The following is a 25179-nucleotide window of genomic DNA, read 5'->3' on the forward strand; positions in this document are numbered from 1 at the left end:
AAGAGTAAACAGGGATGAGCAGTGCACACAGTTTTCAGTGTTTCGCCATATATAACCAAAAATAGAAACATCTTGCGTTTGAACAAAGTCTACTAGTCGATATGAAAATGCAGGGTATTATTATCCACTGTTACTGGTGCTGGTGGCCTGGTGTTGGCGTTGCCTTCATCGTCTCTATTGTTCCAATCAAAGATACAAAGAAAGCACGGCCGCTGGACAATACTGAATCGATCAAACCTGCTCATATTTCCCTTTCAAGCAACATGGATAGATCAAGGATAAGTGTTTGATAACAAGGACAGAATGCAGTTGGCAGTGGCAAAACCATGTGGCATGTTTTCGTGCAGCCACATTGTTTGCCTCACCGGTCCCTCCAGCTCAAGCATAGAAAGGAGCAACTTGCAGCCCCAGATCAACGAAGTAGTCGTTGTTCCACTTCAACTCAGCAGCTCGTCACTCCCATCGCATTCAGGGTCGACCTAGAAGAGAACATCAGTCATGAGTCACAAGACACAAGACCACAACCATCCTCGCAACCAACACATATAACCACAAACATCCGAAAACACACCAGTGTCAAAATACCCTAGAAAGCAGGTCCATTCTCCTGTTGGATGCATAGCATCCAGAGCATGGTCACAACAACATTGAGCATGGAAGTGCAAACAACAATACTCAGGAATTGCAGGTCATATTCGATAAAAACAGTATGGCAGATAAATGTAACATACTTCAGATGGTATTAAAGATACAATCAATTAATGACAATGGTGGGTGGTGGGACATGGCATTGAACAGAGATAGCATCATGCCAGGTCTCCACGTAGCAGTTTTCAGATGCCCAATATTAGTTCAGAGCCTGATTAGGGCCAATTAATCCATGGAGTGTAGAGCAAAGAAACAAACACCATGAGGACATCAAGCATATCGCTTTAGATCTTTCTTTTTTTTTTTTGCTGCTAATAGGAGGGCCAAAAAAGATGAAAGAAAAAAGTGTGAACATACCTGTGGTCTGGAAGCATAACTGACAATCTCTTCTTATCAGCTCTATTCAGCAATCTGAACACCTAACAATCTCCAGCTCAAAAGAACATGTGTATAACCAACATTGCCTGATAAATTGAAATTCCAAGAATGATGTTCTGCTTCACATGTATTTCTATCCACTGAAACAAACCACAACCATAATATTCACGAACTATCTCAAGAATATGCTCTTGAAATATCAAACATTTGCCAATATTAGATACAAAAAGGCACCACAATAGTATTAAAAAGGATGCCCCTGATAATTTTTTTAAAAAAAATGAAAAAAATTCCAGAGTTCTGTAAGAGAGCATACCAGTAAACTGAGGGGTAACAGTACCAAGTGTCAATTTTGAGAAACGGAGGGGAGCCAAATCAACTGACCTGTACTGCTCAAAAGCAGGCTCCCCAAAAGTTTTAATGAGCTCTGATGCTGCCAGGCGTCCAGGCTGCACGCGCCACTTCCAGCCGTGCTTTGCCACTTGTCCGTATGGGAGAGCTTTGCGAGGCCACAAAATGCGGATGGAGAAGGATACCGGAGGGTGGTTTAATTTTCCCCAATGTTGCCGCAAGCACTCAGAGTCTGCTGTACTAGCTACCTAGCTTGGGAATTTTCAACGAATGACTAGCCTTTAAGTTTATGGAGTTTCTGAATATGCAAACATGTCTGACCACCAAAAGCCCACGGAAACACCAAATAATGGAGTGGCTCACATTATTCAATTTCCATAAACTTGGGTGGGATTTTTCACATTTTTTTCACCTATAACCGCTTATGAGCGGAACCAAACAGGGCCCATGTAGAAAGAGACAGAACTGAAACATTGACCTGTGCCAGAAGGCTACCCGTACTCCTATGCCTGCTACATAGTTCAATTAAATGCAATTTTCAAAGTCCTAGGTGCAGATGAGTATGATAACTCATGTATATCTGAATCTGATTGAGTTCAATTCAGCCCCATTAGCATACAACTTAATCAATTCACTCTATTATCGCAGCACAGAAATATCATTCTATGTCTGCTGAAGCAATTCAATCAAGCACTACTCTCCCCCGCTCTCATTGTTTGGAGAACGCATAAAGTATAACACTAACAGCTGTACGCATCAGTAAGCTGACAGGAAAATCTACAACAACAACAACAACAACTTAGTCTTTTATCCCAAGCAAGTTGGGGTAGGCTAGAGATGAAACCCACAGAAAACAAGAATAAGAAACACAAAAAGGGCACAAGCCAAAGGAAGAGTTAGGGTTGAAACAAAAAGTAACAAAGGTCACGGTTCAGGTACGTTAATTGCTAATCTCCAAGCGCTCCTATCCATAGCTAATTTCTTAGCGATATTCCACTCCTTAAGATCTCTCTTAACCGTCTCGTCCCAAGTTAGTCTAGGTCTACCTCTACCTCTCTTTACAATATCGCCCCGCATTAAAACTCCACTATGCACCGGCGCATCAGGAGGCCTCCGTTGTACATGTCCAAACCATCTCAACCGATGCTGAATCAACTTCTCCTCAATAGGTGCCACCCCGACCCTATCTCGAATCTCTTCGTTCCGGACTCTATCCCTTCTTGTATGCCCACAGAACCAACACAGCATACGCATCTCTGCTACACTCAGTTGCTGGACATGTCGCCTTTTTGTAGGCCAACATTCAGTACTGTATAGCATCGCCGGGCGAATCGCCGTCCTATAAAACTTACCTTTTAGCCTCTGTGGCACCTTCTTGTCACAGAGGACGTCCGAAACCTGCCGCCACTTCAACCAACCGGCTGAAATTCTATGTCTAACATCTTCACCAATGTCTCCATCTTTCTAAAACATTGATCCTAGATACCGGAAAGTATCCTTCTTGGCCACCACTTGACCTTCGAGGCTAACGTCCCCATCCTCATGCCTAGTCGGGCTAAAGTCGCATATCATATACTCGGTCTTGGTCCTACTCAGTCTAAACCCCCTCGACTCTAACATGTGTCTCCACAGCTCTAACTTCATATTAACCCCTGCCCTACTCTCGTCAACTAGCACCACATCATCAGCAAAGAGCATAGACCAAGGGATATCACCCTGTATGTCCCTTGTGACCTCATCCATCACCAAAGCAAATAGATAAGGGCTCAATGCTGACCCCTGATGTAGTCTTATTTTAATTAGAAAGTCACTGGTATCGCCATCACATGTTCGAACACAAGTCATCGCATCCTTGTACATATCCTTGGTGAGGGTAATATACTTAGTTGGGACTTTGTGTTTTTCCAAGGCCCACCACATGACGTCTCTCGGTACTTTGTCATACGCCTTCTCTAGGTCAATAAAGACCACGTGTAAGTCCTTCTTCTCCTCTCTATATTTCTCCATCAACTGTCGTACTAAGAAAATCGCCTCCACGGTCGACCTCCCAGGCATGAACCCAAACTGGTTTTGAGTCACCCTTGTCAATCTTCTTAGGCGATGCTCGATAACCCTCTCCTAAAGCTTCATCGTATGACTCATCAGCTTAATCCCCCGGTAGTTAGTACAACTTTGAACATCTCCCTTGTTCTTGAAAACCTAACAAAATTCAAATCTGATCACCCGAGTAGTTAGTTTCTTATCACTTCGACCTGTCACGTTGCATTGCATAAGGCTCATTGCCACAACTTTCAGAGCTAAAAGCTGATCATGGACCAGCCTCCCTTCCAGGACACATACAAAGCAGAATCAGCAGAAACCATATTAGGCATAAGTTATGAAGAAAAGGAATTCTAAAATTAAAGCTAAGCCAAAGCATTCTGATCCTACAGTTATGCGCGTAGCCAATTGATTCGTTAATGATGTTCCATGTGAAACTAAATCACCCTTCTGACAGTATTGCAGTTAGCTTCCAACCAATTCAGATAAAATATACCAAAAGGTAAAAGAAAATCTTACATTCCTTCAGGGTTGCAAAAAATACTGAGGTTAGTTTAACCATACTGACCACTCACCAATACTTTCTATTCTTAGACTTACTAATAATGTGAGTTTTCATCTTTCGGTTTTTCTTCCATTCAATATGCTGCATACTTGAAGCCTTAAAAATGTGATGCATTTACGAATTTGCAGCCAAGTTGACAGCAGCAAACGTAGCAGAACAATAGGTGGAAGTGCAGATGCAACCTATCCTTACTTGGCATCCTTCCCCACCATAATCTGCTACTCTTTTCTATTAAAAATAGAATTGTATTCAGAACTTACTGATAATTTGTCCAAATCGATTTCACATATATTCTGGTGTTAAACTTTACTAGATACATACTTTGTACTCCATCTTATATAACAAACAAACAGAATTGTCTCATGCCAAATATTATTCAGAATACAAAATGCATATAGAAGTTCATTCCATTATACAGATCAGTATTACTAGCAAACTCATTTTTTCCGTTTTATAGTGGATTGTGGAGCAATTCATTGTTTTTATCAACAAGCAACACCCCGAGTACATCATTTCAACACAAATCTCTGATTTTCTCATCAAAGGAGCATCAAAACGAGAGGCACACCCACAAACAATCAAACATACATCACAGCAAGCACGTACGATTACATGGGGTAGCACCTCAATGTCATATGGTACACCACAGTGTCACAACAATTACTTAGTATGGTTGAATAAGAAAACCAAGGTTTAGTAAACAAAGAAAATGGTTAGTGAAAGGTGAAATTGAAGATTCCCACAGGCATAAGGCAACAAATATGCAAATATCACAAGAAAGTACAATCCTAATGACCATTCATGGATCATTATGGGACATTTCAACTCTTAACAAAAGAGAGCACATTGTCACAGGGTTTATGCAGTCAAAATGAAAAAGAATGGCATCTACATAAGGATTGTTTGCACTTCTTGTCTAGGTAGTGCCTGTATGGCAAGTAAGGCTGAGAGTAGTACCAGCCTACCAGGTCAAGCCAGCATCTCATTTTGCATCCCAATCCTTCAGCTTCTTACTCCCCTTTGGTTTAGCAATAGGTGCATTCATGCCTGCCATTTTTGCATTATATTTTGCTCGGAGAGGCCCATTTGTAGCCCATCTGAAAGTTCATTAAGAAATTAGTCCAGAATCAACACATACATTTTCCTTGTTAAAAAGACCAAGATAGACCCCAGGAAACATACAGAACGATTCAACTGATATATGTGTACTAAGATTTAAGGTTTTGACAAACTATAATATATAAGAAGTGCAGTCAATTCTGTGTCAAAAGCTACAACAAATATGTCAGCTCAAAAAATAAGAGCAGGACGCCCACTGGACTTCCTAATTAAAAGAATCAAACATATAATATTTTCCTTCAGGTCGTAATTATTTACTTGAAAATTAGCAACCTCTATTGAAAGCACATGGAAGAAAATAAAACAAGTCAACTGAAAAATATCAATAATGATGCAACAGACGAGTACTTACGGTGCATTCCAATCTGTAGTATCCTCATTAACAAGATGTGTCCACTTTGTTCTGCCACTGCGCCCAAAGTGTTTAACTTGCATGACCTTGGGCAGGATGCTCTTGTCCATCTTATCTTCCCCAGTAGGTTCAGAGAAATCGCGGGTGTAGATATCCTCTTTACCAGCTGACTGAATAACATCATCAGCACTTTCCTGGAAGAAGGCACCTTTGTGGTAATACTTTTGCATAAACTTCCACTTTTGTTTGGTCTGCCGAAGCAGCTTTGGATTCTTCCGCTCCCATTCTCTACGCTCCTCCTCGGTCATATTCCTGACCTTCTCAATCTCCTCCTTCTCCTTCAACCTTGCATCTCTTTCCTCCCTGTCCCTCTTAATTCTTGTTATTTCTCTATTCTTCCATGATTCATACTCTTCTGCTTCATTCAACTCATCATCTGTGTCAACATCCTCAATGTTGGCCTCTTCATTCAACGCCTTCTCAATGTGCTCCTCCTTTTTAATCTCTTCAACCACAATCTGCCTAGTCTCAATCTTCCTAGCCTCCAGCTTCTTCTTGACCAGCTCCTCAAGCTGGCGCTCCTCCTCCTCCAGCCGTTCACGCTCCGCAATGGTGTCTCTCTGTGACTTTGGAATGAAGACAGGTTTCACCATGGCCATGCCCGTCTGCTCATCCTCAGAGTCCGTCTCATACTCAGATTCCTCTGACTCCTCATCCTCCACCGGTTCCTCATCTTCCTGAGGAAGTAGCTCCTCCTGCTCCCTTAAGAGCTGCCTCTCCCGTATCCTCCTCCTCCTCTCCTCCTGGGCCTCCTCGTCCTCCTCGTCAATATCAGCTTCCTGCCTCTCATTCTGCTCCTCAACAGTTGACACAATCTCAGCCTGCCTTATGCGGCGATGATCGGCCCTCAGCTCCTCCTTGTTCTCGCGGGTTTGTGCGAGACGCCGGAGCCGGCGGTCATCCTTTGTAGGGATGTCACCATCTTCATCCTTTGGGAATGCCTTATCAAGGGAGACCCGTGCCGTCCGGAGGTCTATGTCCTCTTCGGCATCGTCAGCCCACTCAGGCGCCTTTCCTGGCCAGTACCGCTTGACTTTGGTCTGGCCAATCTTGCCGCGGAGCTTGTCGCGCACCGCGATGGCCGCATCACTTACACCGGCGGCCACGGACATCGTTACAGTTGGTCACCAATTCCCCACACCTTGGTGCCCAAACAGCCTGCAATGCACACAGATCATGAAACGACAGCAGTACCATTTGGGTATGCCAGTGAAGAATTGGTGCAGCTCCACACAGGAGAAAGCGAGCTTGACACCAGTTTTCTTTTTTTTGAAAAAGAAATCAAATTGCGCCCGTAATTTGGATACCAAATCATATTAATCTTGCGGGCTGAGGAACAAGAAACGTAATCAAATCACGGATGGATAAATTGCATTATTAGACTAGCAGGGCAGGGTACCACGCGGCAACTAAATCAATAGCTAATTGAACGGACGGAGGTGGGGAAAGAAGGCAAGAAGCTTTGTATCAGGTAGCTCGCAATCAAGGAAAACAGAAGAATAATTTTTTTTCACGAAGAAAACGAACCCCTAGGGATGTCCGGGGTTTCTATCACTGCGAGGAAGGCAGGTTAAGGTTAGGGTCTCTTACCAGCGGCAAAAGAAGGAACCGATCCCAAGCCCCTGATGGATCTCCACGCCGCACCAGTCGAGGAGAGGCGGGGTAGAGAGCGACGCTCTCGACGAGAGGAGAACGGCGGCTTCCAGAGGTAGGGAAGACGGAAGAGGGAGACGGGGTGTTCTATCTTTTCTTTTCCTCTTTTTTTGGTCGGTTTGTAGTCATGGGCTAACCTGGGCTAGGCTGTACCATTGTAGTCATCGGGCCCTGAAAGTTCTGTGAGTTTTTGATGGGCCGGTGGTTGTATGGACCTCTTTCTTATTATTTAGGAACTTCTCTTTTTTCCTTTTTTTAATACTCAGTAACTTCCAAGTATCCAACTTAAATGCCGGGACAGGTCCAGTATTGATGCATGGGACGGGTCCATTATGCATAGGTATTCAGCTGAATACCTAAAAGTTTTGATAAAAAAATTTATATACATAGTATAACATGTATATATATCAAAAATAAAAAATAACATCACAAAACAGGATTCCCAATCTCATATTGCCTCTGGTGCTCAAATATCTCATTTTAGTATTTAATTATATGCTATAAATCTATACTTTATATTATCAATTTTTTTCACCCTTTGAAAATTTTGAATACCCAGATTCTAAATTCTGGACCCGCCCCTGCTCAAATGGGCGCTATTGGTGGTTACACGTTACTGCCAGAGCAGCGGTCGCAGAAGATATCATGCGCTGGCCCACGGTCACACTTTCCAAGCAGAAAATGTACAGGAGAAGGATGTGAAGTAAAATAAATTCTTAACTTTTAAATAAGATGTTCAAATCAAATTCAGATTGCACCTTTGAGATCCTTATGATGAAATTATTAAAATAAGATCTTAGTTAACTATATTTAAATACTTTTTAAGGTGGAACATTTTTTATTGAAGAGGAATAATTTTATCGTGAAGCTAGAATCATTGTTCCGGTTAGAACAATTTTGATTATGGATGTGGAACAATTGTTTCAGTTAGAAAAATTTTATAAAATTGTGGATGTTGAACAATTGTTCCAGTTAGAATAATTTTATAGTTAGAATAATTGTATTGTGGATGTGGAATAATTGTCCCAATTATACAATAAAATTGTTCTATATCTTAAAAAAATATTCTAAAAAATTTCATCCAAATACTATTAAGTCTGGACTTGCTATCTATAAGAATTCTAATGGTGAAATCGAAATTTGATTTAGATACCTGGTTCGGAAGATACAAATATTTTTACTTTGAATCCTTGTTTGCACGTAACCCAATCAATACATGCAACACAACTCTCCGCATGTGTGTCACGTCCTCCACCGCTGCGTGCACAAGCAAGCGCTCTCCGTTGGGCCTCAGCATGCACGAATCAGACGTCTGGGCCGCTGTATGCGCGCGTCAGGCTTGCGCTGGGCCTTCTGTGACAGATCGACAGACAGTAATGCGTGTGACCTATAATATTATAATATTGGCGACTCAAATGGCTGCATGTTTTTTTTTTCGGATACAGGCACTTAGTATTGTAGCAAAATCCGTGTATGTATTATTAAAGAGGTGAATATAAATCCGTGTATTTTTATAGACAGTTTCGAAGAAGCGGACGGTTTTGAAGAGGCGGATTATAAAACATCATCCATCTTCCTCCCCGTCACTCTTTACCCTTGAGCATATACATCTCCACACCACCGGATCAGCCAACCGCCGGCTGCACTTGACATGGACCCATTTGTCGGGCAGGTTGATGCCACGGAGCAGAAAGGCCACCAGCAAAACATCGGGTCCGCAAGGTAGTAAGAGACAATTACTCCCTACAATTTCATAATGCTTACCATCGACACGGCCACCAATCACTGTTTTCATAGAAAATTGTATTGAACACATGTTGAAACTAATACTGAAGAAGAAATTAGCCATACTATTTTAAAAAGTTAATTTTGAATGTTCAAAAAGATAATGATGATCAAAATTGGACTGCAGATCGTTTGCAGAAAAGAGGTCTTCCACACTCGGAACACCGCCCGCTTTGCGACCAAGACGATGAGATTGCCCAGCACATTCTCACTTCTTGTATTTCTGCAAGGCAATTTTGGTTCTCAATGCTGCAGCCCTTGCACTTAGCGCATTTGGTGCCTACCAGTAGGTCTAGTTCTTTTGTTGATTGCTGGAAAAAGGCAGAGAAGAAGGTTCAGCGGCACCACAGAAGAGGTTTTAACTCGTCATGCATCATGGGAGCCTGGATCTTGTGGAAGCATAGAAATGCTTGTGCTTTTGATGGGGTGGCTCCAAACCTGCGGACATCCATTCAAAACATTGAGGATGAGTCCTATCTTTGACAGTTTTCTGGAGCTAAATGGCTTGCCGCCCTGGGCTTCGAAGTGGTGCCAGATTAGTTTGGTTGATCTTGTTGGTCTGATCCTATGTGTGTCTTTTTTAATAGTTTCATCTAGACACCTACGTCCTCCACTTTGATCCGATGTGTTTGACAAAAAAAACTAGACTGTATTGAGTATTGACTACCACTATGGAAAACTGAAATTCGTGAGAGGAAATCGTCAAACACTCATGAAAAACTATTTTATTTAAGGTATTCTGTGGATCCTCATGAAAATGATCATTTTCATGAAAGTGTTCTAAAACAGTCACGAAATAGTTGGATACTCACTAACTTTGCACTTCGGGGGCTTAAAGTTTTTGGCAGCCCGCACCTCCTATCCTGCTATTCCCTTGCACTCATCACCCCTGACATGCGTTGTTCGTATTTGAAAATTTAAGTGTATTTCTATCTATTTACTGGAATCACTTCATATTTGAACATTGGAAAAGGATCATTAAATTACAAACAAAATATATGCCACTACATCCATACATTTCAATACCACATGCAAATTCAGAAGAAAAATTCAAATATTTGTATACTTTAAAGATATCGTTGGATGGGCAAGAAATGGACGTGTAACATATCAGATCATGTGAAATTATCTAGCATTAAAGATGCGCGGATAAACTTTGTACCTTAATTCTAAGAGAATAAATTTAAGACTATATTAGTATAACCAATAGGCCAGATAACATAACTAATTCAGAGGTCTTTTTCATTCAAATAAAATCTGTTCTGAACTAAAGTTATGTACATATAGGTATTGTTGATTAAATTTTCTTGGTCATTTTTCTTAGGTCCAAGTACTAATTTGTTCTCATTTCATGTAATAGATGAATTGCACTACGAGACCATTCAGATTTAAATAAGTATATAGTGGATAGATTTATTTGGTATTTTCCTTAGCTTATACATTTTTGTCCTGTTCATGTGACAAGAAATTTTTCGTAATTGACCCTAGTTTATTGGTTTGAGTGTTGTAGAGATATTTTTCTACACAGCTTGTGCTTGATCTTTCCAACATGTACGTGTCTTCTTTTTGCAAGTTACCTGTTCATCATGTGTAGGCAGGGCGAAGCTATCTGTAAAATAACACTGGTGCACTGCTTATGGATCATTAAATTTTTGTAAGAAATATATGGTGGATTTGGATTTTGTTAGCGGTAGTATTATTATTTTTTTACCCTGTTGCGATGGCATCATGATAAGTCAACGTGGCTTAGCCACTGTGTGTAGGCTCTTGCCAAGATGACATGGAAACTGACAGCAGCAACGACAAAACTACAATTCCATGGATGAAGAGTGCTGCAATGACTTGGATGATGAGGAGGGTTGTGATGACATGGACGACTAGCCCTATAGGTCAAATGTAGGATCTGTGTGCTCCTTTCAAGTGGATTTCTGTTGTATAATATTTAGATCATACATGTTCATGGATGTGCATGTGTTGATGTGGCACGAACTCTCACGAAAATGATATTATTTTTGTGGGGGCATGAACACTCATGAAAATAAATACGCCCCCTCTGGTGCTTTTGTGGCAGGTTGCATGTATTTCGTGGAGATTTCTACATCAACACAAAAATGAATTTTCGTGAAGGTTATAGACATACATGATAAACATGATAAACTTTCGTGTATTCTTTTTCTTGACATTTGACCTTCACCAAAATTATCTTGGAGACCTCGAGGTAAGTGGTCGCCAACACAAATTTGCAACCATGAAAAAAAGACCCTGGTGGCTAACTGTCCTGAAAAATGGTATTTTCATGTACCTCAATTCGTGTGCGATATACAATTATCATCTAGAGCACTTGGCCAAGAGACCTGCAAAGGGGACCAACCCGAAATCATCTAGATTTTGGTGAGTTTAACACTAGCGTCTGGCAACCTCCTTGCAATGCCCCACATAAGTTCAACGAGTAGGTGTTCATGATCATGCTCGTACATGACCTCTATCAACTTCAGCATCGGACATCGAAAAGTCTTTCGATCCTGGCTTTTCAGACAGATGCTTCTCCTCTTGATACCCACTCAAGCCCAGAATCTAAGCAAAAGTTTTGGACCTAATACAAGACCCATGTTATATAACTGTAGCAAAGACTGGAAGACATGGCAAGATAGATAAGATAGCAGACCCATGTTATATAACTGTAGCAAAGACTGGAAGACATGGCAAGATAGATAAGATAGCAGTATGTACCATGCAACACCACAAAGTAAGCTTCTCCAAACAAGGAGCGTTCTGAAGGAAGCTTCCTAGATCCTCCAATTTGCGTCCCATATCACAATCACATTCATCATCAAGGAAGCATCTTTTTAGTGACAAGGGACGCAAGTTAGGAAACATTGGGAATTTATCTGAGTTCCTATCGAGCATTGCCTGAGACATATGAAGCAAAGCTATGATTAGAGTTAAACACCAGTCATCCATAATAAAGCACTTGATAATTTTTTCCACTCTAATCATATACACTCCCTCCGTTCCAAAGTGTAGGTCATTTTGACTTTTCTGGATTCATAGATTTTGTTATACACTTAGACATACAATATACAATATATCTAGATACATAGCAAATACTTTGAATCTTAAAAAGCTAAAACGACCTACATTTTTAAACGGAGGGAGCAGGGAATAGCAAGTATCGGCTAGTTAGCAAACTTTTCCCTAAACAAAGTGGGCTGCATAGGTATACCAAAAGGAAAAGTTAATCACATATCCTATTCATGGAAATTCAGCACTGAAAACATGTGTGCAATATACAATTATACAAGCTGGAACCTCTCAGGAATGAAGATATAACAGAAGCACTAAGCATTTCAGAAAGATGTACCATTGTCTTGTAGTGGGTCAACTCTAAACTTGTCACGTTGAACAGTCCACGAAGAAGACTGCGTTGATGCTTCACAGGGAAATATTCATTGAACTGAATATGAACTGATGCTTTGACAAGCAAAGTTGCACTGCATACAGAAATACCATTTTGATAGGCAGCGCCTGGAATCGTCAATTCAAGGGATTCAAGATTGGGGGTCATGATAAGCATTGGCTGACCAGCTTCAAGATAATTGAGATCATAAGAGGTGTTAATTAAGAACCAACTTCCTCACCGTGGACGACTTAATGTCTCGAGAATAATTCAAGCAACAAGTAAGCTCCAAATCTTCTAAGGCAGGACAACCAGAACCAATCAGCTCAGAAAAATGGCTGTCCAATTTTAAATTGGAAAGACGGAGTCTTTTGAGGCGAGAAAGACCCGAACTTAGGTGAGGCAACTTGAAGGGAAGATCATCCGCATAGTAAGGTATTTGAATCTCAAGCACGGAAGGGCAGTACTTATTCCAAGCCAAATCCATCTATCCACATATTGCTGGCTAGAATCATGAGCATAGATCTGGAACTTATCCAAGTACACAGAATTGCGATGAAATAAGAGCAGGTTGGTGGTGAAATCCACAAAATCATCCCAGTTCTCCTTGATCTGGCGGCATGCCCCAACGCCGAACTCCCGCTCATCAATGTTGATGTAGGGCATAGAGCACCATAGGTCCCTCCATCGCCGGGACAGCACACAAGTCTGCACAGCATGCCATGCCGGGAGGAAGGACAGGATGATATGGAGGACGCCATCAGGCAGGGCACTTAACAGGTCACTGGTGCTGGCTCCGGAGGGTCCACCTGCACAGGCACGCTTTGCTGTTGGCTCCAGGAGCATCTCCCCTACATCAGCAGTAGTGGGAACCTACAAAGTTGAAGATAGGCATATGAAGTTACCAAAGTTAGTTTCAACACATTGAACAACTGGCCAGTGACTAGAAGAAATAACTATCGAACACTACATTTAGAATAACTTATTCTAATGGTAAAACCTTTCGACTCTCAAACAAACAGGGGATCAGTTAAAAACGACAAGCACAGTGGAATAATAGTTCTTGTTCATTTGTTATATACATATGTATTTATCCCACAAGACTGAATAAACTCGTGGTACATCAATGGTCTGATCAGTAGCTAAAAGTAGATATTATTATCTCATCACTAGTAGTATCGAATGTTTCTAGAACCGCCCTTGTCACAGCACTTAAACGTTGCTTAGTGCATTGGCCCAGTCCCCCTAAACAGACTCAATAATTTCTTTCAGGGGTCGTTCCTCTCATTTCGAAGGAATTGAAATCTACTTAATAAATTAGGCTATTTAGCTTAGAATTTGATATCCCACCACTTTCCAACAACTTTCCAAAGTTTAGATATAAGTCTATCCTAAATTCATAAGATGAGAGATAGAAATTGATTCTATACGTAACCGAGCTACATTTCTATTCCGTAACTTATAACACGCTCTTCGGCTCACTCTTCCATAGTAGAAATATAGCACGTAAGTATCTCACTCGTATGGCCAACAATAACATACAAATATATTCGGTATATAATCATATCATCTTAATATATTTGTATCTAAATTATAATTATTAGAATGAAATTTAATTCTAAAATTCCATACGGGGCCTTAGAGTTCTTAAACTTTCTCGCTTTGTCAGTTTTGCTCAGGATCGACGCTGCAAAAGTAACAAAATCCGCAGGTACCAATATCCTCCATGTTCTAAAAAATTCCAAATGAGTAAATTCATCCACTCTCTGCAGTATCCACATCGGTAAGAATGAATCGGTACATGCAAGCAAAAGCATAGGCACTCGCCCCAAGTACTTCCCAGTTACAATTTGCCCCCAATTCAACAAATCAAACAGGTAAACTTAGGCTCGGGCTGACGGATCGGGGGACAAGGGGCACGAACCTGGTTCTATGACAGCTGAGCGCTCCCCTCCCGCTCGCGCATTGGCCGCCGTCGGCCCTGATTGGCACCGGCTGGCCGCCGCTGGTAACCGACGGCGGGGGACCACAAGCTGCGGGCCAACGGCGCGGCTGAATCCCGTCCGCTTCCCAACTGTTCTTGATGCAGGCGGCGCGATTCGGGCTCCTGTGGCTGCCTGCTGGCGCGGGTGGCGCAAACCCTAGGGCCCTGACTCCTCGGAGCTTACGGAGAGAAAAGAACCTCAGCGAACCATAAACCTCTCTGGAGTAAGTTGAAAAAAAATATTGTAAACCAGGTATAAACCTCTCTCGAGTAATTTTGAGTGTCTTCCTATAATATGATTTTGTTACAAAAGTCCACCTACTAATTTAGCGTGTTTTGGTTTCCTCTCTTCGAATTCGTATCGTGACATACTCGTACCTGATAATGTGCTTTTACAAAAAGACACTATGATTTTTATTCTTGTTGAGACTTGAGAGAGGTGTGAGAGAGAAGATCGAATTGTTAACGATAGGTTTTGTAACAAAATTGATAGAAGCTGAATCATGTTTTAGTTAAGTGAAAAATAGAATTGCATAGGTCGACGAACCTGTTTGGGTGAAAAATATCTCATCACACATGAAAGAAGAAATATGCGTAGATCATGAAAAAAGATAAATAAAGAAAGAATGCTTATTTAAACTTTTCTTTACGAAATACAGATACCCACGTCCAGGTACTCATAGAAACTCATCTGTGTACTCACAGAAACTCATCCGTGTACGAACGCTTAGGTATGCGAGCAGGGCAGGCTGATGCTTTCCTCTCAATACAAACTCAAAACTTTGGTGGTAATACAGGATCCATGTAAGCACCGACCCTTAATGAGAGATATATGGCAAGATAGATAAAACAAAACGTATGTACCATGTTATGCCGCAATAATGTAAGCTTCTCCATACAAAGAGTACCCTAAAGAAAGCTCCCTAGATCCTTTAAGTCTGCTGTCAAAATACTACTCGCCGTCAAGTAAACAACCTTCCAGTGACAAATCCAGCATGTTAGGGAACACTCTGAATTTATCTGAGTTCTCTTGGAGCAACAACTGAAATAATCCGCATATCAAACCAATTTGAGCTAAAACATACGTCATCCATGTGAGAACCGCCCAATTTAATATCATTTTAAGCGAAACCGTCGGTCCTTAGCATGAAGATGAGAGTTAACTCGCGCTCGCACCAATGGCGCGCCACGGGTTAACCCATATCTAAATTCCCAAGAACCAACTTAACTTTTCGCCGAAAATAATATTAAACCTGGTAGTCCCGGTATGTGCTCCAACACATGCCCAAGATCACACATATGCACATACCGTCACCAGCTCATACATCACCATTGATCCACAAAGAGCAAATTTTAATACAAAGTTAGGCCATTAACCATTACAACAATGACATAAGGGAAGGTTTCAAATCTGAAATTTAAGGTTCAATAAAGGATACAAGCCTTGGGCTCACAATAACATAGAAGAGATAAGAACCATAAAGCTTAATGTTTATCATGATAACCCCAAGTACGATACGCAGCGGAAAATATAACGATAGATAATATTAATGGCGTCTTGCTCAAGGACACCATTGACCATATTGGCCTATTCCTCGCCCGCGCCGGGTTCGGCGGGGTAGAAATGGCCAAACACCATTTCCGGCTCACCTGCAACTTAGTATAATAAAGCAATATGAGTACAAAGGTACTCGCAAGACTTACGCGAATAAATAGATCAAGGAAAATGCATATGAAGGCTCACAAGAAAGGCTTTAGGGTTAAGTAAATTAATTAAGCATGAGCTCCCTAACTCCACCCTCTAGCCTCCTAGCATTTTAATTAGCTTGCCCAACCCACCTCAAATTTTAGTTAATTAGATAACTCAAATCCTAAGCATCAACAAGAGGGAACGTAACATGCAACCAACCATTCGACCAACACTTCTACGAAGATTTCGTAGGATAAAGAGCTTGCTCATAACCGAGAGCGCGGCAATCCGAATTGATTCATCAACCTTGCAAGGGTGTACAACTTTACCCACACGACACAAGGACCATGCGACTCACCCAACCGATCACGTGGGGTGAGGGGGTACTCGCATCAACCTTTCCCGACAAGTTGTAACCGTTGAACATCACGCCTAGCTTGCGCGGAGAGTTATCTAGGTCCACCGGGGACACCCCTAAGCCTCTCTACAAAGCCCTACGGCCACGCATCTAGGACCGTGCATCAACGATTAGAACTAGAGGGTAATCGGTTTATCCACCCCATGAATGGATATGTGGTAGTACGATAAGTGCTCAATTTCCAAGATCATCCACGGACGGTCCTTAATCGGTTCAAGCGGACTAAACCTCCGAGACTCCTTTCTCTAGGCCCTACCTTCCGCTCAAACCTCAAAACCACACTTCCAACTAGACCGATCCAAACCATCAATCCGACACCGGACAACACGTTTAAGATAACAAAATGTGGGTGAAGCAAGTGATCCTATTCCAATTTTCCCTACAAGATATCTACCAATTCTAGGCACGACTAAGCATTTAGTTAAATGAGTTGCATCTAGCTAGGTGTTCCAAGGGCATGGATATACAAAATCAAGAGAGGACATTGTATGAAAATAGGGACAACAATGCAATAGATAATTATTTAACATAAGCATAGATACCCAAGTGAAATAACTAAATTTAAGCAAGTTAAATAGGTCAAGGAATCATGCTTAGCTGCTTGCCTTGGTTCTCTTCTTGCTCAATAACACACTCGGCTCCCGGCTCGGTCTCAACAGGTGCGTCCTCCGGCGTCTCGGTCACTATAATGCATGAATGAGATGTATGCATTAGGATGATGCCAATGATGTGAAAATGAGATGATATGCAATGACATGGTAATAGAAGAAAAAGTGTCACATCAACGCGAAAGCAAAGCTACCATGGCACCACAAGCTCGATTACAAATTTTAATACTAGGACCGAGGCGAACTTTGCTTAGCAAGACATCTACAAGCATAAATCATGATTTAATTTAGGCACACAGGGGATCTCACAACAAACTCATGAGAGTTGAAATTGCATCAAGAGCATATTTGTGGAATTACTTATGTTATTTATAATTTTCAGCCGTTAAACTCAAGTTAAATCTTAAAAGATACTCAAAGCATCTCTATAAATTCTCAATTAATTACTGGAGGCAAAGGACATGATAGAAAAAGTAATAGAAGTGGTTTTATCATTTTATCTATTTTCTATCAAAAGTTATTCATTTTACAAGTTTGCAGGCAGCAAAATAATAAGTGCATTAAAACCCTATCAAACAGGACAGGAACAGATACATAAGCTGGACCATGAGATAGAGCATTTCACAAGGAACACAACAAAATTTAGTTTGACATTTTTAGGGCACCACAAAATAAGTTAAGCATTTAACTAGATCTAGTAAGAATAATTTATAACTAAGTTTACAGAGCTTTAACATGTCTAAACTTAATTTATCTAAGTAGATCTATTACAGAGGATTCAAACAAAACAAATTTTATAATTTTTGGAGATCTACAACAATTTCTACGCAATTTACAAGTTCACACATGAAATAAAGGGGGGAGGGGAAGGCAGAAAACGCTAGATCCACCCGGATCTAGCGCTCCTGGGCACCGACGAGTGGGTCCAGGCTGCCAGCCCCGGGCCGGGCGGAGTAAAGTGCGCGTCGGGGAGGGGCTACAGGTGGAGGGGGAAGGCCGGAAAAGGCTCGAATCGGGCGAGGGGATGGAGGAGATGCTTCATGCACGGGGAATCGGGCGGAGGCTTACCGGCGGCGGTGGATTGCGGCGGCGCACGGAAGGGAGAGGAAGAGGCGAAGGCATGCGGGTTTGGCCGGGGAGAGAAGGGGAAACAGGTGCGGTTTGAAGTGGGGAGGGGAGAAGACGGGCGGGAGGTTCAGGAAACGAAGGGGCGGCGGCCACGCTGGACGGGCCAGCGGCCGCCGGCGTGCGCCACCGCACGGGCGCCCAACGGGCGGGCGCAGAGGCGCGGGAGGCGCGGAGGGGGAGGCTGACGCGCGGGCCCGGGCGCGCGGAGGAGAGAGGGAGGCCGACAGGTGGGGCCGGGAGAGAAGAAAAGACCCGAAAATGAAAAGCCAAACTTCAAAAAATCTAAACTGGTATTTCCTGGGCTCCAAAAATCATCAAATTTTTACTGAAACAAGATCACACTACCAAGAATATAATGCAACAACAAACACCCAAAAATACGCCAAAACTTGCCCACAATAAATCATCCAAAACTGCAGTTTTCAAACTTTCCAAGAATTTTATGGCTCGGCAGAAACATCCAAAAATTTAGTAAAAATATCTAAATCATCATTTGAAATCTAGTATTTGAATAAAATATTTGGGGGCACAGCGACATAGCAATTTTTAAACTTTCTTCACAACTTACACATTAAATCACACAAGAAAATGGATGATCATTATGTAATTAAGTGCATATGATGCTCCCTAATGCTTGGATGATGCTCATGATGATGTTTTAAATTTTTTTTATCTTGTGCTATCACATTTTGGGTCGTGACAATCCACAGCAAAGCACTGGAGAATTTTCTCTGAGCTCAGACAGAGTATAGCAAGTTTCAGCTGGATGGAAACTTCTCCCTCAATGAAACATGTTGCATAGTAGGCACACCTAATGGCAAAAGCGAATGACTACCTCACTAGAGGATATTTTCAGAATCGAGCACTTGTGTGCAATATCAAGATGTCTGAGTAGGCATCTAATGAGAAATGAAACCAAACATTAAGAGAACTATCAAGCATGTCTAAAGACATACCAGTGTGTCAAAAATTTTCAGTTCTAAACTTTAACGTTGTAGAGGCCACGCCAAAGAGCCATCCGTCTTCAATGATCGAGTTGAGGGATTCAAGAATCAGCACCGTATAAAACAATAGAAGTTTAGCATCATAGACATTGTAATAGTTATGTATCGAAAATAATTGGAGCAACCAGTGAGCTTCAAATTTACCAGCGCAGGACGGCCATTCTATTGCACATATGAGGGACTGAGTCCTTTTGAGGAGGGACTGTCTTTTTGAGGGGACAATGGCATGAAACCAGCAGCAACCTGAAGGGCACATCGACTGCGTACTGCAGTATCTCAATCTCAAGCATGGAAGGAACAATGACGAATCCATTTCTCCACAGGGTGCTGGCCATACCTGTGAGAATATATATATATATATATATATATATATATATATATATATATATATATATATGCTGAACTTATTCAAGGACACAGAATTTGAATGGAATAATACCACGTTGTTGGTAAAATCTTGTCCCACTACACCTTGGTCTCATCGTAACCCCTGACATCAAAGCTCCTCTCATCGATGTTGATGAAAGGGACAGAGCACCAGAGGTCCCTCCACCGCCACAACAGCGCACTCATCTGCACAGAATGCCATGCTGGGAGAAAAGACAGGATGATGTGGAGGATGCTGTCCAGCAGGGTGCTCCGCAGGTCAAAACTCAGCAGAGCAGACTTTTCGGGGCTGTCTGCTGAGGAACAATTCGCTGTTGACTCTAGGAGCATCTTCTCTTCTTCCACACATGTGATTATTCTAAAACCTCAGCATTGGTAGTCCTTGGAACTTGAAGATAGATGTACACTACCAGATTTGGGATTTTTGCCTAGAGTTACGATAAAAAGGCTGACAGGGAGCTAGTCATTTCACCTACTGTTTTCCATCTGGTCGGCTAGTGTTGGTCGGCAATTGGTCGTCGTTGTTTTGTGCTAGCTCTCAGTAAAGACAAATGCAAAGCCTAATCCCCTTCGGCCATTAGGCCCAAAATGATTCCTAAATATGCTTCCTCGTCGGCCACTTGCAGGAAACTCTCGGTAGATCTTGCAATTCGTGTAGTGTCGTAATTGTTAGTTTGATCTCATCCCGGATCGGTCGGAGTCCGTTACGCGCCCTGATCGGGGGCGCACAGCCAAGCCAATGGCATGTGGACCCCCGTCGCGCAGCGCCAAATAAAAGCAAGAGGTGGGGGGGGGGGGGCGGGGCGCGCGGTACGAGGTTCATCACATCGCCTGTAGCCCCATCAAAAACCCTAGCCCAATCCGATCTAAGGGGCGCTGAGGTGACGGGAAGCACCGCCGCCTCTGCACCGCATCGCCGCCGCAATCTCATCCTCGACCTCGACTCCGGCTCGGCTTCATATCCGACATGGCCAACAATGGCGAATCCGGCTCATCGACCGGAGGTACGCCATATCTCCCTCTCTCTGTTTCACTCTCGGTTAGTCCTAAGTACCATCATTGTTTGGCTAATCACCGAGCTATCTAGCACTTAGTTGATCCCTAAGTCTTACAATGGTATCAGAGGGCCTAACTAAGTGTAGTTAGGCTCGGGTAAGAACATTGAACAGCAATTAGAAGGAGAGGATTTCGTATCAACTCGAAAGAAGGCAAGAACAGAACGATTGAGCCCCTTTCGGGGTGAAAGAACCCAAGCACCCCGTGCTAAACCCTAACCCTAACCCTACCCCTAACCCTAACCGGGCAAAAAATGAGACTTACTTCGCCACCGGGAGCTCCCTGCTCCACGGGATAGCAACGCCGAGGCTCAGAAGCCCCGGCGGACCACCGTCGTCGAAGGACCGAGACATCCCGAGCTCGTTGGGCTCGCGGATCTCCACCGTGCCGTCGCGCGCGGGCCAGCTGGCCACCTCGAGCCCACTCGACGGCGGCCCGCTCACGTACAGGCGAGCGCACTCGCCGGCGAGGAGGCCCGCGGCGGCGCCATCGCCTTCGGTCGCCGTCACGAGGAGGAAGAAGGAGAGGTCGAAGGGGAGCGGGCGAAATGAATCTAGGGTTTGAAGGGGAGGCTGCGGACCGGGGTTTTTGTTCCGGCCGCAACGGCCGGACGGCCGTCGGATCTGATCCGATGGCCGAAGGGAGTTCGGAGCAGCTGGGCTTCTTTTGGCCCAGGTGGGGCACCGCTTTCCCGGCCTAGGCCCAGGTTGCAGCCTGGTGCGCGGGTCAGCGCCCCGCGCGCGGTTGACCGCGTTTGGGCTGGGCCGCACTGGGCCGTGATGGGCCACCATGTGGGCTGGACCAGATAAACAGTAGCTTTTTCAATTAAGTAATTTTTTTAGAAACCCTTTTAGCCATTTCTTGTATGGTTTCATCTCTATTTTATTTTGCACCAACGTGATAAATTCTATAGAGAGATAGTAAGTCAGAAAGTTTCTGAAAGTAAGCATAGTTTAATTTTTCCGCTGCAAATTTAATTAAGTTCTATCCTTTAATTATTTTAAAACCAACGGGACATTATAATTAAAGGAGTCAGTTTTATGTTTTCTTCAGTTATAATATTGTTATTTTCTGACCAACGTTGATAATAGCAGTATTATAATTTTTCAGTAAGTTTCCATGCATTTGTTCTAATTTTGCCCAACGGTGATTTAGAATTAATGCAGCCAGTTAATTGTATGTCTTAATATTGACCAACGTTGAATTGAGATATGCAATTATTGTTTTATAAAGCAGTTCTCACTTTCCTTGATTTAAATTTCAGGATCTAATGCAATGACTTTCATTAATGCTATACCGCCGTTGGATGGTTCCAACTACGGGATATGGGCACAGAAGCTAGAAGTGGCTCTCGCACTGTCAGATATTGACTTAGCTATCACCTCACCGTGTCCCGTTAATCCCCGGGAACTGGTGAGGGACCCGGATGAGAGCTCTGCCGCTTGGCAAGCTCGCCAGAGAGAACATGCAAATGTTCAAATGAAGTATGATCTTGAGAGAGCAAAATGGAACTCTTCCAACAGAAAGTGCTTGATGGTCATCAAGAGTTTCATTATAGACAGTATCAGGGGAGCGATCCCAGATTGCGCCACCGCAGTTGAGTACTTGAAGAAAGTTGAGAGTCAATTTGTTGGCTCTTCAAAAGCTTATGCGCAAACTCTGATTCAGAGGTTAGTAAATGACAAGTACACTGGCGGTGGTGTGAGAGAGCACGTACTGAAGATGAGCAACATGGCATCTAAGCTCAAACCTATGGACATGGAGCTTCCTCATGCTTTCGTTGTCCATTTGGTTCTGGCTTCCTTGCCAAAAGAGTTTGAAACCTTTGTTGTTAACTACAACATCAGCCCAGAGACATGGGACCTAGAGAAGCTCATCGCGATGTGCGTGCAAGAAGAGGAAAGACTTAAGGCCTCGCATGGTGACACGCTCAACTATGTTAGGCACAACATCAGAAACAACTCTTCTGATAAATACACGAGGCCACAAGGGAAACCTCAGTTCAAACGAGGTTCCACTTCTTCTTCTTCTTCGACTCACCCAGGCAACGGTGCAAAGAAAGATCAACCGCACATTGAGAAAGATCAATGCATGTGGTGTCACAAGACAGGACACTACAAGAAAGACTGTCCAGACTTTTTAAAGCATTTAATTAAGAAAGGTGAGGATGTTATCACATTTATAGATGAGACCCTATACGTAAGTTATTCTAAATCTACTTGGTGGATTGACTCAGGTGCAACTGTTCATGTTGCTAATTCCTTGCAGGGTATAAGTACAAGGACAATGCTGCAAAGAGGGGATAGATGGCTGAAAGTCGCCAATGGAGTTAGAGCCGATGTTGAAGCAGTTTGTCAACTCACGTTAGAATTAGAGAACGGCTTTAGACTCCAGTTGCATAATGTTCTTTATGTACCCTCTTTGTCTAGAAATTTAATTTCAGTATCATGTTTGGCAGATGATGGTTATGATTGCCATTTTGGCAAAGAACAATGTGAGATTCAATTTAATAGTCAGTGTGTTGGTCTTGCCATCCGACAAGACAAACTTTATATGTTGCCTATGCATGAGACTGTGAATTCTGTTAGCAATACTACGAGTATTGAACGTACGACTAACGACGCAAGCAATAAGCACAAACGATGCGATAACGAAAATTCAGTGAAATTATGGCACTGTCGTTTAGGCCATATTTCGAAGGGGAGAATTGAGAGATTAATTAAAGAAAATATTCTCCATCCGTTAGATTTTTTAGATGAAGAACATTGCATCAATTGTGTTAAAGGAAAGTACGTTAAGAAAATAAAGAAAGGAGCCAAACGCAGTTCAGGGGTTTTGGAGATAGTGCACACAGATATCTGTGGTCCATTTCCCATAAAGTCTGTAGACGGTTATGATTCGTTTATAACATTTACAGATGATTATTCGTATTATGGCTATATTTATCCAATTAAAGAAAGATCAAAAGCGTTAGATAAATTCAAGATTTTTAAGGCTGAAGTAGAAAATCAGCAAAATCTTAAGATAAAAGTAGTAAGATCTGACCGTGGAGGTGAGTACTACGGTCGACACACCCCGTATGGCCAAATTCCTTGACCCTTTGCAAGGTTTCTATAGGAAAATGGAATAGTAGCTCAGTACTCTACACCGGGCGAGCCTCAGCAAAATGGAGTCGCTGAAAGACGTAACCGTACCTTAATGGATATGGTGTGAAGTATGCTAAGCTACTCCACGTTACCGATTAATTTATGGATGGAGGCGTTAAAAACCGCTATTCATATTCTTAACCGCATACCGAGTAAGTCGGTGCCTAAAAACACCGTATGAGTTATGGACAGGGAGAAAACCCACACTAAATTATTTACATGTGTGTCCAGCTGAGGCGAAAGTATTTAATCCAGGTATTGGAAAGTTAGACCCTAAGATAGTAAGTTGCCATTTTGTTGGCTATCCAGAAAAGTCGAAGGGTTATCGTTTCTACTGTCCTAATGGATATACAAAGTTCGTAGAAACGAGACACGCTGTCTTTTTGGAGGATCAGATGATGAGGGGGAGCTCGGTAGCTCGAAAGATTGACCTTGAGGAGAAGCGCGTTTTTGTACCTACTCCGATGATCCAAGATCCATTTTTCGTGTTGCCTGTTGCTGCTTCACCTACGGTGTCAGCACTTGTTGTTAGTTCTCCAGCTGCGGCGACGAGTCAGAATCAGGAACCTGTCCTTCAGGATCCGACAGAACCGATAGCCGCACATGAGGGGGAGCAACAGCAGCCCCAGGTAGAAGAGGTGCCGATAGCTGAGGCACCGAGAAGGTCTCAAAGAAGAAGAAAGCCCGCTATTTCGAACGATTATGAAATCTATAATAGCGAGGAAATTCAGATAGAGGGTGACCCCACTTCATTTGAAAAAGCCATGAGAAGCGTTCATTCATCTGAATGGTTGGAAGCCATGAAAGATGAAATGAAATCGATGAGTACCAACGATGTTTGGGATCTAGAAGAAATTCCTAAAGGAGCAAAAATAGTAGGCTGTAAATGGGTCTACAAGACAAAATGTGACTCATGCAAGGATATAAAGATATAAAGCGCAACTTGTGGCGAAAGGTTTCACACAAAGAGAAGGGATAGATTATAATGAAACATTTTCTCATGTTTCATGCAAGGATTCCTTCAGAATTATAATGGCGTTAGTGGCACATTATAATTTAGAGTTACATCAGATGGATGTAAAGACGGCATTCCTCAACGGGGACCTTTATGAGAATGTTTACATGGCACAGCCAAAAGATTTTGTCGTGGAAGGAAAAGAAAAGATGGGATGTCGTCTAAAGAAATTCATTTATGGATTAAAGCAAGCCTCCAGACAGTGGTATTTGAAATTCGATGAAACCGTAAGAAAGTTTGGTTTCAAAGAAAATGAGGAGGACAACTGCATTTACGCAAAGTTTAAGAATGGAAAATTCGTTTTCCTTATTCTGTATGTGGATGATATTCTGCTTGCTAGCAGTGATATTGATCTGCTATTGGAGACAAAGAAATTCTTGTCCTCAAAGTTCGAT

At 42.5% G+C, this 25179-nt stretch overlaps 2 protein-coding genes and 2 long non-coding RNA genes across 10 annotated transcripts; 1 reads left to right on the forward strand and 3 right to left on the reverse strand.

Annotated features, from left to right (window-relative positions):
• Positions 1–94: 94 nt before the first annotated feature.
• On the reverse strand, positions 95–7260 carry LOC112886862 (microfibrillar-associated protein 1-like). Of its 6 annotated transcripts, none has more exons than XR_003227451.1 (7): positions 7104–7260; positions 5454–6671; positions 4940–5079; positions 3577–3701; positions 1343–2154; positions 1006–1112; positions 95–479 (listed from the first exon to the last, which is right to left on the reverse strand). XR_003227451.1 is itself a non-coding variant. In XM_025952899.1 (4 exons), the coding sequence occupies exons 2-3, from the start codon at positions 6623–6625 to the stop codon at positions 4965–4967; spliced, it is 1287 nt and encodes a 428-aa protein (XP_025808684.1). In that variant the 5' UTR covers positions 6626–6671; positions 7104–7260; the 3' UTR covers positions 95–479; positions 4940–4964. The 6 variants fall into 6 exon arrangements, 2 of the variants coding, with proteins under 2 accessions (XP_025808684.1, XP_025808663.1); XR_003227450.1 differs by having other exon boundaries at positions 1006–1166; XR_003227449.1 differs by lacking the exons at positions 1343–2154; positions 3577–3701.
• A 3857-nt stretch (positions 7261–11117) lies between these two features.
• LOC112872444 lies at positions 11118–14556 on the reverse strand. Its single transcript, XR_003224665.1, has 4 exons — positions 14273–14556; positions 12313–13221; positions 11682–11861; positions 11118–11544 (listed from the first exon to the last, which is right to left on the reverse strand). It is a non-coding gene; the product is annotated as an uncharacterized LOC112872444 (long non-coding RNA).
• A 4322-nt stretch (positions 14557–18878) lies between these two features.
• On the reverse strand, positions 18879–19358 carry LOC112879128. 2 transcript variants are annotated; one of them, XR_003225964.1, is made up of 3 exons: positions 19325–19358; positions 19133–19198; positions 18879–18987 (listed from the first exon to the last, which is right to left on the reverse strand). It is a non-coding gene; the product is annotated as an uncharacterized LOC112879128 (long non-coding RNA). The 2 variants fall into 2 exon arrangements; XR_003225958.1 differs by having other exon boundaries at positions 18940–19198.
• Positions 19359–20484: 1126 nt separating this feature from the next.
• LOC112895761 lies at positions 20485–23597 on the forward strand. Its single transcript, XM_025963755.1, has 4 exons — positions 20485–20571; positions 21888–22420; positions 22892–22972; positions 23541–23597. The coding sequence occupies exons 1-4, from the start codon at positions 20535–20537 to the stop codon at positions 23595–23597; spliced, it is 708 nt and encodes a 235-aa protein (XP_025819540.1). The 5' UTR covers positions 20485–20534.
• The last annotated feature ends 1582 nt before the right edge of the window (positions 23598–25179 follow it).

The sequence above is a fragment of the Panicum hallii genome, chromosome 1 (genome assembly GCF_002211085.1).
Source record: "Panicum hallii strain FIL2 chromosome 1, PHallii_v3.1, whole genome shotgun sequence".
NCBI classification, from domain to species: domain Eukaryota; kingdom Viridiplantae; phylum Streptophyta; class Magnoliopsida; order Poales; family Poaceae; genus Panicum; species Panicum hallii.

What these genes read in the sequence shown, in the direction of transcription:
- LOC112886862 (XM_025952899.1), bottom strand. Translation starts at nt 6,625, where the DNA reads ATGTCCGTGGCCGCCGGTGTAAGTGATGCGGCCATCGCGGTGCGCGAC. An exon ending in ACTACAGATTGGAATGCACC is followed by an intron (nt 5,080 to 5,453) that starts GTAAGTACTCGT and finishes ATGAACTTTCAG; the next exon opens with ATGGGCTACAAATGGGCCTC.
- LOC112895761 (XM_025963755.1), top strand. Translation starts at nt 20,535, where the DNA reads ATGGCCAACAATGGCGAATCCGGCTCATCGACCGGAG. An exon ending in ATCCGGCTCATCGACCGGAG is followed by an intron (nt 20,572 to 21,887) that starts GTACGCCATATC and finishes TTTAAATTTCAG; the next exon opens with GATCTAATGCAATGACTTTC. An exon ending in TTAGAGCCGATGTTGAAGCA is followed by an intron (nt 22,973 to 23,540) that starts GTTTGTCAACTC and finishes TAACATTTACAG; the next exon opens with ATGATTATTCGTATTATGGC.